We start from the raw sequence: 13484 nt of genomic DNA on the forward strand, positions 1-13484 counted from the left end.
CAGGAATAGACGTGACAGCAGAAACCAGATTGTATACCAGAGAGAATACTATTGACATCAAGAAAGCCAATCAGTTGATTATTTGCAAGTTTTTCCAACAATTTTGATAAATAGGGCAAAATAGAAATAGGCCTATAACAGTTGGGATCAGCTTGATCTCCCCTATAAAGGACGGACCGTGGCTGCCTTCCAACCAATGGGAACTTCCCCAGAAAGGAGAGACAGGTTAAAAAGGTCAGAGATAGGCTTGGCGATGATAGGGGCTGCAACCTTTAGGAAGAAAGGGTCTAAACCATCTGACCCAGATGTTTTTGGGGGTCAAGTTTAAGGAGCTCCTTTAGCACCTCCAACTCAGTAACCGCCTGCAGGGAGAAAATTTGTAGCGGGGCAGGGGAAAAAGAGGGAGGAGCATTGGGGCTAGTCGCATTAGAAGGGGTGGGAGATGAGGAGATGCTGGACGGGCAATGAGGCATGGCTGAGTCAAAAAGGAATCCTGACTTAATGAAGTGGTGATTAAAGAGCTCAGCCTTGTCAGTAATGTGCTCCTTGTCAGTAACAACCACATCATCAACATTAAGGGACATGGGCAGCTGTGACGAGGAGGGTTTAAAGAACTTCTTGGGGTTAGACACACAGAGAGAGAACTGCTCCTTAATGTAAATGACGGTGGCCTTCTGGATAGCCTGAGTGCACTTACATTTGTCTGAACGAGAGCCAGTCAGCCTGAGTATGTGTGCCGAGCCTTTGGCCAAATTGAGTTCTTGAGGTGGAGTAACTCTGCCAGATCACGGTCGAACAAGGAGTTGAACCTGTTTTTAATTCTCATTTTCTTTATGGGGGCGTGTTTGTTAACAATACCACTGAAAATATTAAAAAAAGGTCAAAGCGTCTTATACAGAGGCCAGGTCATGAAGGAAGGTTTGCTCATTAAAGTTTTTTAGCAAGTGTCTATGACAAATCAGGACAGATAATAGGCCACAGTCAGGACAGAGGGGGAGGGGGAGAAGGGGAAGTGGGGTGGGGGGCTTGGGGAGAGAGAGAGAGAGAGGGAGGGAGGGGTTTGAGAGAAAAAAAGAGAGATGGGATAGAGAGAGAGGGTGATAGACAGAGAGAGAGAGAGAGAGAGAGAGAGAGAGAGAGAGAGAGAGAGAGAGAGAGAGAGAGAGAGAGAGAGAGAGAGAGAGAGAGAGAGCACGAGAGAGAGGGAGGGGGTGATAGAACGAGAGCAAGAGGGAGTACTACTCAGTGGTTATCCCTCATTTCCTCTCCCTGGTCATATGAGACATCATACTGCAGTACTACTCAGTGGTGATCCCTCATTTCCTCTCCCTGGTCATATGAGATCCATGTTTGTCCCAGTATGCTCATTATGTGGCTCTGAGTGTGCCTGGTTTTAACCTGCATGCCCACTGTGTTCAGTGCTTGTGTGTGTGTTCAGTGTGTGTGTGCGTTCAGTGAGTGTGTGTGTTCAGCGTGTGTGTGTGTGTGTGTGTGTGTGTGTGTGTGTGTGTGTGTGTGTGTGTGTGTGTGTGTGTGTGTGTGTGTGTGTGTGTGTTTGTGTGTGTGTGTGTGTGTGTGTGTGTATGTGTGTGTGTAAGGAAGGGATTTAGCATGCCATCAAGCATCTGTACTCAGCCATGTCAAGGCTGTCTATGTCTGAGAGAGCAGGATTCTAGAGGTAGGAGACAGACACCATCCATCAGCCGGCCTGTCATTTCCAGATGTCACCCTCTCCTGAGCGATGGTATGATATTTAAAATAATCAAGATTTTAATGGCACCAGATATCAATTTAATCCAATGTCAACGACACAACAAACAAAATCCTCTGAAAAAATAAATAAAAATCACATCAAATCATATCAAATCAAATGTTATCAAATCAAATCACATCAAATCATATATTATCAAATCATATCAAATAATATACAATCATATACAATCATATCAAATCATATCAAATAGTATTAAATCAAATCACATCAAATCATATAAAATCATATCAAATAATATACAATCATATCAAATCATATCAAATCATATCAAATCAAATCACATCACATCAAATCATATCATATATTATCATATCAAATCATATCAAATCAAATCATATCAAATCATATCATATCAAATCATATACAATCATATACAATCATATCAAATCATATCATATCACATCGAATCATATCAAATCATATCAAATAATACCAAATCAAATAATATCAAATCAAATCATTTCAAATCACATCAAATCATATCATATCAAATCATATCATATCAAATCATATACCAAATCATATCAAATCACATCAAATCATATCATATCAAATCATATCATATCAAATCATATACCAAATCATATCAAATCATATCAAATCATATCAAATCATATTTTTCTTTATTTGACCCTTTGTTGTTTTTCTCACTCTCTATTCTATTTTAGATTATTGTAGACTGGTCTTCAGTCTCTGTTTAGATTCCATCTAGACTGCTCTTCAGTCTCTGTTTAGATTCCATCTAGACTGGTCTTCAGTCTCTGTTTAGATTCCATCTAGACTACTCTTCAGTCTCTGTTTAGATTCCATCTAGACTGGCCTTTAGTCTCTGTTTAGATTATTGTAGACTGGCCTTTAGTCTCTGCTTAGATTCCATCTAGACTGCTCTTCAGTCTCTGTTTAGATTCCATCTAGACTGGTCTTCAGTCTCTGTTTAGATTCCATCTAGACTGCTCTTCAGTCTCTGTTTAGATTCCATCTAGACTGGTCTTCAGTCTCTGTTTAGATTCCATCTAGACTACTCTTCAGTCTCTGTTTAGATTATTGTAGACTGGCCTTCAGTCTCTGTTTAGATTCCATCTAGACTGCTCTTCAGTCTCTGTTTAGATTATTGTAGACTGGCCTTCAGTCTCTGTTTAGATTCCATCTAGACTGCTCTTCAGTCTCTGTTCCATCTAGACATCTAGACTGCTCTTCAGTCTCTGTTCCATCTAGACTGGTCTTCAGTCTCTGTTTAGATTCCATCTAGACTGCTCTTCAGTCTCTGTTTAGATTCCATCTAGACTGGTCTTCAGTCTCTGTTTAGATTCCATCTAGACTGGTCTTCAGTCTCTGTTTAGATTATTGTAGACTGGTCTTCAGTCTCTGTTTAGATTCCATCTAGACTGCTCTTCAGTCTCTGTTTAGATTCCATCTAGACTGGTCTTCAGTCTCTGTTTAGATTCCATCTAGACTGGCCTTTAGTCTCTGTTTAGATTCCATCTAGACTGGTCTTCAGTCTCAGTTTATTTCTGTTGTATCTGGAGTGTAACAGTGTGAGACTGATGAGGTTGAATGGCCAGATGGTTTTCAGTGAATAAAGGGGCCATTTGGGACAAAGCTCTGATTGGTTCCGGTCCTTCCTCCCTTCTTTCTCCCACTCTGTGTTCCAGCATTTACGTGTCCTAACAACGCACCCTGTAATGTCTATGTTACGCTGTTCTCAGACAGTCAACAAAAGACCAACAAAAGACCAACATAGAGAAAGAGAGTTTAGCTCAACGTACAAACCCCCTTAAAAAAGAGCGTATGAGGAAGAGGTAGCCAGAGAGGTGATGAGAGACAGACCAACCTGTGTTGTAGTGCTTGGTACAGTATCGCAGGTCTTTCTCCTCTTTCAGTATAAACTGAGGTAACGTCAGCCCGTCTGCGACCTGCACAGCTCCCTTCTCATCCCACTCAAATATGAGATCATTCATCGTATAGCCGACTGGATGGGAACAGTTTGAAACAAGATCATTATTACCACAGTATTACTACAGTCTTACTACCACAGTATCACAGTACATTCAAGCTGTTTGTAAGAGAGAAAAAAATATTATTGACAATGTGGTATGATGAAGGTTTAAATGCCTTGATCAACCAACTCTACCGTAGCTCCATAGTGTTCATACAGAAGCAATACATGTTGTGGTCATTCTTCACACCTGAGAACAATGAGTCAAGAAAAAAGAAAAATCCATAATTTCCAAAGAGAGGAGGTGGGGAGGGAGAAGCCAGTGTTGGCTGGTTAGAGCAGGTTGGAGGAGGTTGGTCCCCCCTGACTCCCTCCCTGTCCCTTCCCTGTCCCTGTTCTTTGCTGCTGGAGGGGCCGTGTAAATCACTGGGCCTTTCATCATACTGTCCTCCAGACCAGAGACACATCCATCACACTAACACAAAATAAATACTTCCCCCTACCCTACCTGTGTGTGTGTGTGTGTGTGTGTGTGTGTGTGTGTGTGTGTGTGTGTGTGTGTGTGATAACTGTGTTCCTAAATGATAATGGAATACTCACAACTCTCCAGCTGCATGATACAGGTCTGTACGTCCATTGGGAAGTTCTTCAAGTCCATGGGACAGGCCAGGACCAGTGTTATTCTGGTCACATAGAATAGAACACAACAGAACAAAACAGAACAGAACAGCACAAAACAGGAAAGAGCAGAACAGACAGGCCAGGATCAGCGTTATTTTGTTAACATGTTTACATAGAATAGAATGGAATGGAATAGAATAGAATGGAATGGAGTAGAATGGAATACAATAGAATATAATGGAATAAAAAGTAATGAAATGGAATGGAATACAATAGAATATAATGGAATATAATGGAATAGAATAGAATGGAATAGAATGGAATAGCATATAATGAAATATAATAGAATGGAATGGAATAGAATGTAATGGAATAGAATGTAATGGAATAGAATGGAATACAATAGAATATAATGGAATAGAATGTAATGGAATAGAATGGAATACAATAGAATATAATGGAATATAATGGAATAGCATATAATGAAATATAATAGAATGGAATGGAATAGAATGGAATACAATAGAATAGAATGGAATAGAATAGAATATAATGGAATATAATGGAATAGAACGTAATGGAATGGAATAGAATGGAATAGAATGGAATAGCATATAATGAAATATAATAGAATGGATGGAATAGAATGGAATGGAATAGAATGGAATGGAATAGAATGGAATGGAATAGAATGGAATACAATAGAATATAATGGAATAGAATGGAATGGAATAGAATGGAATAGCATATAATTAAATATAATAGAATGGAATAGAATGTAATGGAATAGAATGGAATACAATAGAATATAATGGAATAGAACGTAATGGAATGGAATAGAATAGAATGGAATAGCATATAATGAAATATAATAGAATGGAATGGAATAGAATGTAATGGAATAGAATGGAATACAATATAATATAATGGAATAGAATGGAATGGAATAGAATGGAATGGAATAGAATGGAACTGAATATAATAGAATGGAATGGAGTAGAATGGAATACAATAGAATATAATGGAATAAAAAGTAATGAAATGGAATAGAATGGAATGGAATAGAATGGAATAGAATATAATGGAATAGAACGTAATGGAATGGAATGGAATACAATAGAATATAATGGAATAGAATATAATGGAATAGAATGGAAGACAATAGAATAGAATGGAATAGAATGTAATGGAATAGAATGGAATACAATAGAATAGAATGGAATACAATAGAATAGAATGGAATAGAATGGAATGGAATAGAATGGAATACAATAGAATAGAATGGAATAGAATGGAATAGAATGGAATACAATAGAATAGAATGGAATAGAATGGAATGGAATGGAACTGAATATAATACAATATAATGGAATGAAGTAGAATATAATGGAATAGAATTGAATGGAAGAATGGAATAGAATTTAATGGAAAAATAGAATATAACAGAATGGAATAGAATGGAAGAATGGAATAGAATAGAATAGAATGAATGGAATAGACAGGGTAACATATTATTCTAAACCACTAGCACAGCCTTACAGGAGGAGAAGCAGGGTAACATTTTGTTATAAACCACTAGCACAGCCTTACAGGAGGAGAAGCAGGGTAACATATTGTTATAAACCACTAGCACAGCCTTACAGGAGGAGAAGCAGGGTAACATACTGTTATAAACCACTAGCACAGCATTACAGGAGGAGAAGCAGGGTAACATATTGTTATAAACCACTAGCACAGCCTTACAGGAGGAGAAGCAGGGTAACATATTGTTATAAACCACTAGCACAGCCTTACAGGAGGAGAAGCAGGGTAACATATTGTTAAAAACCACTAGCACAGCCTTACAGGAGGAGAAGCAGGGTAACATATTGTATAAACCACTAGCACAGCCTTACAGGAGGAGAAGCAGGGTAACATATTGTTATAAACCACTAGCACAGCCTTACAGGAGGAGAAGCAGGGTAACATATTGTTAAAAACCACTAGCACAGCCTTACAGGAGGAGAAGCAGGGTAACATATTGTTATAAACCACTAGCACAGCCTTACAGGAGGAGAAGCAGGGTAACATATTGTTATAAACCACTAGCACAGCCTTACAGGAGGAGAAGCAGGGTAACATATTGTTATAAACCACTAGCACAGCCTTACAGGAGGAGAAGCAGGGTAACATATTGTTATAAACCACTAGCACAGCCTTACAGGAGGAGAAGCAGGGTAACATATTGTTAATGTATGCACTCTACTGTAAGTCGCTCTGGATAAGAGCGTCTGCTAAATGACTAAAATGTAAATGTAAATGTAAAAACCACTAGCACAGCCTTACAGGAGGAGAAGCAGGGTAACATATTGTTAAAAACCACTAGCACAGCCTTACAGGAGGAGAAGCAGGGTAACATATTGTTCTAACTGCGGCTATATTTCCTGTCATGATGCCTTGCAATCTAAAAGGTTACAATACACATCTCAGGCGTTCTTCCCCTCATGCCAAACACCTTCCTGCTTGCCGTGCACGTGAACCTCATCCCCAAACAGACTGGCTGCATCTGCATGCTATTGTTCATACCGCGAATAGAGATAAACATCTATAGAAGCGGCAGCCATTCATGCTTCAACCTGGACGGCCGCTGTTACTTTTATCTTGAGATACATTCTAGGTAGGTAAGGAGCAGGTCTATTGGTTGCATTGCATTCATAGTTTACTTATACCGCAGTGTGATATCATCACCGTTACACGACAAATGTTATTTATAAGGATTCTTTTTTCAATCAGAAAAGACACTGAGGCAGGTTCTCTTTAGCGTGGGGTCAAGTGAGATCAAATACACTGAGGCAGGTTCTCTTTAGCGCGGGGTCAGGTGAGATCAAATACACTGAGGCAGGTTCTCTTTAGCGCGGGGTCAGGTGAGATCAAATACACTAAGGCAGGTTCTCTTTAGCACGGGGTCAGGTGAGATCAAAGACACTGAGGCAGGTTCTCTTTAGCGCGGGGTCAGGTGAGATCAAATACACTGAGGCAGGTTCTCTTTAGCACGGGGTCAGGTGAGATCAAATACACTGAGGCAGGTTCTCTTTAGCGCGGGGTCAGGTGAGATCAAATACACTGAGGCAGGTTCTCTTTAGCGCGGGGTCAGGTGAGATCAAATACACTGAGGCAGGTTCTCTTTAGCGCGGGGTCAGGTGAGATCAAATACACTGAGGCAGGTACTCTTTAGCACGGGGTCAGGTGAGATCAAATACACTGAGGCAGGTTCTCTTTAGCGCGGGGTCAGGTGAGATCAAATACACTGAGGCAGGTTCTCTTTAGCACGGGGTCAGGTGAGATCAAATACACTGAGGCAGGTTCTCTTTAGCGCGGGGTCAGGTGAGATCAAATACACTGAGGCAGGTTCTCTTTAGCGCGGGGTCAGGTGAGATCAAATACACTGAGGCAGGTTCTCTTTAGCGCGGGGTCAGGTGAGATCAAATACACTGAGGCAGGTACTCTTTAGCACGGGGTCAGGTGAGATCAAATACACTGAGGCAGGTTCTCTTTAGCGTGGGGTCAGGTGAGATCAAATACACTGAGGCAGGTTCTCTTTAGCGCGGGTTCAGGTGAGATCAAATACACTGAGGCAGGTTCTCTTTAGCGCGGGGTCAGGTGAGATCAAATACACTAAGGCAGGTTCTCTTTAGCGCGGGGTCAGGTGAGATCAAATACACTGAGGCAGGTTCTCTTTAGCGCGGGGTCAGGTGAGATCAAAGACACTGAGGCAGGTTCTCTTTAGCGCGGGGTCAGGTGAGATCAAATACACTAAGGCAGGTTCTCTTTAGCACGGGGTCAGGTGAGATCAAAGACACTGAGGCAGGTTCTCTTTAGCGCGGGGTCAGGTGAGATCAAATACACTAAGGCAGGTTCTCTTTAGCGTGGGGAGATCATTTTTGTTGTTATGTGGATGTTAATATCTGTTTTGTTTCCACCGTAAGCAATATAATCTGTCAGCCATAGGTCTAGCACCGGATAGACATTCATCTGTCAGCCATAGGTCTAGCACCGGATAGACATTCATCTGTCAGCCATAGGCCTAGCACCAGACATTCATCTGTCAGCCATAGGCCTAGCACCAGACATTCATCTGCCAGCTATAGGCCTAGCACCGGATAGACATTCACCTGTCAGCTATAGGTCTAGCACCGGATAGACATTCACCTGTCAGCTATAGGTCTAGCACCGGATAGACATTCACCTGTCAGCTATAGGTCTAGCACCGGATAGACATTCACCTGTCAGTTATAGGTCTAGCACCGGATAGACATTCACCTGTCAGCTATAGGTCTAGCACCGGATAGACATTCACCTGTCAGTTATAGGTCTAGCACCAGATAGACATTCATCTGTCAGCTATAGGTCTAGCACCAGACATTCACCTGTCAGCTATAGGTCTAGCACCAGACATTCATCTGTCAGCTATAGGTCTAGCACCAGACATTCATCTGTCAGCTATAGGTCTAGCACCGGATAGACATTCACCTGTCAGCTATAGGTCTAGCACCAGATAGACATTCATCTGTCAGCTATAGGTCTAGCACCAGACATTCATCTGTCAGCTATAGGTCTAGCACCAGACATTCATCTGTCAGCTATAGGTCTAGCACCAGACATTCATCTGTCAGCTATAGGTCTAGCACCGGATAGACATTCTGAGAAACTAACAAGAAAAGAGGAAGATACAACAAGAAAAGAATAGCATACCGAATACTATACAATACGTTCCCATTTTTTGAAATCCTTAGTAGTTTGTTGTCAGTCGTAACCTCATGGAAATTGGCGCCTTTTTCGTTGGCGAAGAACAAATCAGGTTTCCAGATAGAGTCCAACATAGATGGGTCCAGGTCGAGAGAGTCATCGGGATATTCACTATAGGCCAGCCTGGGGTCGTTCCATTGCTGCCTCAGGAAGATATTCACTCTGTAGTCCTGGGGAGAGAACAGTTAAATGTCAATCAGTGCATCAGATTGTCAGAGAAAGACCTAGGTATGTCAGTGCATTGTATAGCCAGGACTCAGGGGGAGGTTTGATTGATTGATTGATTGGCTGGTTTGCTTGTTTGTTTGATTGATTGTTTAATTTTATAATTGATTTCTGGGTTAAAGGATTGCACAAGACATGGGGATCGGTTTCCAATTCTTTAGACCTAAAAAACCCTATGCATTTTTATTGAATAAAGCTTAGTTAAACAAAAGATTCTATATTAGACGTTATTGGGCTTTCCATGTGTATATTGTCTATGCTAATCAAGCCTGTCTGAACAGTAGCAGCATTCTTAAGGCAGGAGCTAAATGATGGTCCTGGTGGTTCATCGTCTCCTTTAGAAAACACATATAGTCCTTCAATAGAGCTGTGGCCCTTAGCCACGACAGTCCACCGTAATTGTCAATTATTCTAGAGAACGGGCGTGCGGTTATATATTCCCATAACGACTAGGCTGTAACGTAGCGAGGCATGACAGCAGGTGACCTTTCCAATGGCAATCAGCCACAACATTAGAAATATGTTTTCTAGAAATGATCTCACAACACACAGACACACCCGTTTTGTTATTATGGGAATTTTGTTGGAAAATAAAAACGAGTTTTTACGGAAAACTGACTATGATTACAGAATGAGGTCTAGTCTGACTGTGATTACAGAATGAGGTCTAGTCTGACTGTGATTACAGAATGAGGTCTAGTCTGACTGTGATTACAGAATGAGGTCTAGTCTGACTGTGATTACAGAATGAGGTCTAGTCTGACTGTGATTACAGAATGAGGTCTAGTCTGACTGTGATTACAGAACGAGGTCTAGTCTGACTGTGATTACAGAATGAGGTCTAGTCTAATTGTGATTACAGAATGAGGTCTAGTCTAATTGTGATTGAAGAATGAGGTCTAGTCTGACTATGAGTACATAATGAGGTCTAGTCTAATTGTGAATACAGAATGAGGTCTGGTCTGACTGTGATTGCAGAATGAGGTCTAGTCTGACTGTGATTACAGAATGAGGTCTAGTCTGACTGTGATTACAGAATGAGGTCTAGTCTGACTGTGATTACAGAATGAGGTCTAGTCTAATTGTGATTACAGAATGAGGTCTAGTCTAATTGTGATTGAAGAATGAGGTCTAGTCTGACTGTGATTACAGAATGAGGTCTAGTCTGACTATGATTAAAGAATGAGGTCTGGTCTGACTGTGATTACAGAACGAGGTCTAGTCTGACTGTGATTACAGAATGAGGTCTAGTCTGACTGTGATTACAGAATGAGGTCTGGTCTGACTGTGATTACAGAACGAGGTCTAGTCTGACTGTGATTACAGAATGAGGTCTAGTCTAATTGTGATTACAGAATGAGGTCTAGTCTTATTGTGATTACAGAATGAGGTCTAGCCTGACTGTGATTACAGAATGAGGTCTAGTCTGACTGTGATTACAGAATGAGGTCTGGTCTGACTGTGATTACAGAATGAGGTCTAGTCTGACTGTGATTACAGAATGAGGTCTAGTCTGACTGTGATTACAGAATGAGGTCTTCATAGACCTTTTCATTATTTAAAATAGCAGTAATCTAGATTCTAAACACACAGGTGGAATATGAAAATATTCCCCCAACAAAGGATACAATATAAGAGTGGAGGCTGTATGGAGGCTGTATGGAGGCTGTATGGAGGCTGTATGGAGGCTATATGGAGGCTGTATGGAGGCTGTGTGGAGGCTATATGGAGGCTATATGGAGCCTGTATGGAGGCGATATGGAGGCTGTATGGAGGCTGTATGGAGGCTATATGGAGGCTGTATGGAGGCTATATGGAGGCTGTATGGAGGCTGTATGGAGGCTATATGGAGCCTGTATGGAGGCTGTATGGAGGCTATATGGAGGCTATATGGAGGCTGTATGGAGGCTATATGGAGGCTATATGGAGGCTGTATGGAGGCTGTATGGAGGCTATATGGAGGCTGTATGGAGGCTGTATGGAGGCTATATGGAGGCTATATGGAGGCTGTATGGAGGCTCTATGGAGGCTCTATGGAGGCTGTATGGAGGCTATATGGAGCCTGTATGGAGGCTGTATGGAGGCTGAATGGAGGCTATATGGAGGCTGTATGGAGGCTGTATGGAGGCTATATGGAGGATGTATGGAGGCTGTATGGAGGCTGTATGGAGGCTATATGGAGGCTGTATGGAGGCTATATGGAGGCTGTATGGAGGCTGTATGGAGGCTGTATGGAGGCTATATGGAGGCTGTATGGAGGCTGTATGGAGGCTGTATGGAGGCTGTATGGAGGCTATATGGAGGCTATATGGAGGCTGTATGGAGGCTGTATGGAGGCTATATGGAGGCTGTATGGAGGCTGTATGGAGGCTGTATGGAGGCTATATGGAGGCTGTATGGAGGCTGTATGGAGTCTATATGGAGGCTATATGGAGGCTGTCATAAAATGATCTCCCAGGGCAGTTAGGTCATTTCTCAAACATTATGGCAACACATCTTCTGTTTTTCACTACAAGTGACTGAATCAACTAGAAGTGACTGAATCAACTAGAAGTGACTGAATCAACTAGAAGTGACTGAATCAACTAGAAGTGACTGAATCAACTAGAAGTGACTGAATCAACTAGAAGTGACTGAATCAACAAGGGTTCCAAAAGGGTTCTTCAGCTGTCCCCATAGAATAACCCTTTTTTAGTTCCAGGTAAAACTGTTTTGGGTTCCATGTAGAACCCTCTGTGGAAAGGGTTCTACATGGAACCCAACATGGTTCTACTGTGAAACAAAAAGGGTTCTACCTAAACCACGAAGGGTTATTTAAAGGGTTCTCCAATGTGGACAGCCAAATTGGTTTGCTGCCAACATAGAAATATAATTACCGAAAGGGAAGCACCTGTTCAAGTCAATGTTCAGTGATGGGTGGATGGGCAGCCATATTGAGTAATTACATTTCTGTGACTGTCAAAGCTACCTTATGTGATGACTGATTCGACTGTTTGTTACTATCAACTCCTTACTACTACACATTATAAGTCAGATCAAGTAAAATAGAAAACAAATCCCACCAAATGGAAACATATTTAAAGTGTGTGATAAGGATTATCCCCTTTTCCCCCAAATTTTTGCCAAAAATGTCATACCCAAATCTAACTGCCTGTAGCAAGGATATGCATATTCTTGGTACCATTTGAATGGAAACACTTTGGAGTTTATGGAAATGTGAAAGGAATGTAGTAGAATATAACACAATAGATCTAGTAAAAGATAATACAAAAGAAAAAAACAACCGTTCTTTAGTATTTTCTTTGTACCATCATCTTTGAAATGCAATAGAAAGGCCGTAATGTATTATTCCAGCCCAGGTGCAATTTAGATTTTGGCCGCTAGATGGCATCAGTGTATGTGCAAAGTTTTAGACTGATCCAATGAACTATGGCATTTCTGTTCAAAATGTTGTATCAAGACTGCCCAAAAGTGCCTAATTGGTTTATTAATAACTTTTCATGTTCAAAATTGTGCACAATCCTCAAACAATAACATGGTATTCTTTCACTGTAATAGTTACTGTAAATTGGACAGTGCAGATAGATTAACAAGAATTTAAGCTTCCTGCAAATATCAGATATGTCTATATCCTTGGTAATTTTCTTGTTACTTACAACCTCATGCTAATCGCATTAGCCTACGTTAGCTCACCGTCCCGTGGAACGGACACTGATCCTGAAGAAGTTTTAGCATAGTGTGACCAACTGGGTTCAAACACGAGTCTCCTACACGTGAAAAGAGGATCAGGTCAGGAGCTCCAGAGCCAACGAAAACAACAGTTCAGGTCTCAGTCCGGCTCTAACCCAACCTCTGCTACAAGTCTGACTATGAACCATGGAGTATACTGTTGGATTAGAAAGCATATTGTCTCACACATTCTTCCATCATCCGCAGCAGAAGCCATGGGTGAACTCACTCTCTCAGACATGTTGGGTGTGATTTCTCTTAGCTAACAGCTTTACCGCAACAGCATAGCACCCAATCCATAATGCAATTTTAGCCGAAAGCCAAATACACTCCTTCTCCGAGTCCTGACTGTGACATATTTGATTTATTTATTTTTGTTGTTGCTATGTAGTCTAATGTGACGTAGGTCTGCAT

At 41.2% G+C, this 13484-nt stretch overlaps 1 protein-coding gene across 5 annotated transcripts in view; it reads right to left on the minus strand.

Annotated features, from left to right (window-relative positions):
• Positions 1-13484, minus strand: part of LOC139581743 (glycine receptor subunit alphaZ1-like) — a 92857-nt gene that overhangs the window by 33301 nt on the left and 46072 nt on the right. For all 5 annotated transcript variants that reach the window (XM_071411833.1, XM_071411837.1, XM_071411834.1 and 2 more), the window contains 3 exons: positions 9063-9286; positions 4311-4393; positions 3606-3743 (listed from right to left, as the gene is read on the minus strand). In XM_071411833.1, coding sequence (XP_071267934.1) covers positions 3606-3743; positions 4311-4393; positions 9063-9286 — 445 coding nt within the window. The remainder of the gene's footprint in view (positions 1-3605; positions 3744-4310; positions 4394-9062; positions 9287-13484) is intronic.

This window comes from Salvelinus alpinus, chromosome 7 (genome assembly GCF_045679555.1).
Source record: "Salvelinus alpinus chromosome 7, SLU_Salpinus.1, whole genome shotgun sequence".
Classification (NCBI taxonomy): domain Eukaryota; kingdom Metazoa; phylum Chordata; class Actinopteri; order Salmoniformes; family Salmonidae; genus Salvelinus; species Salvelinus alpinus.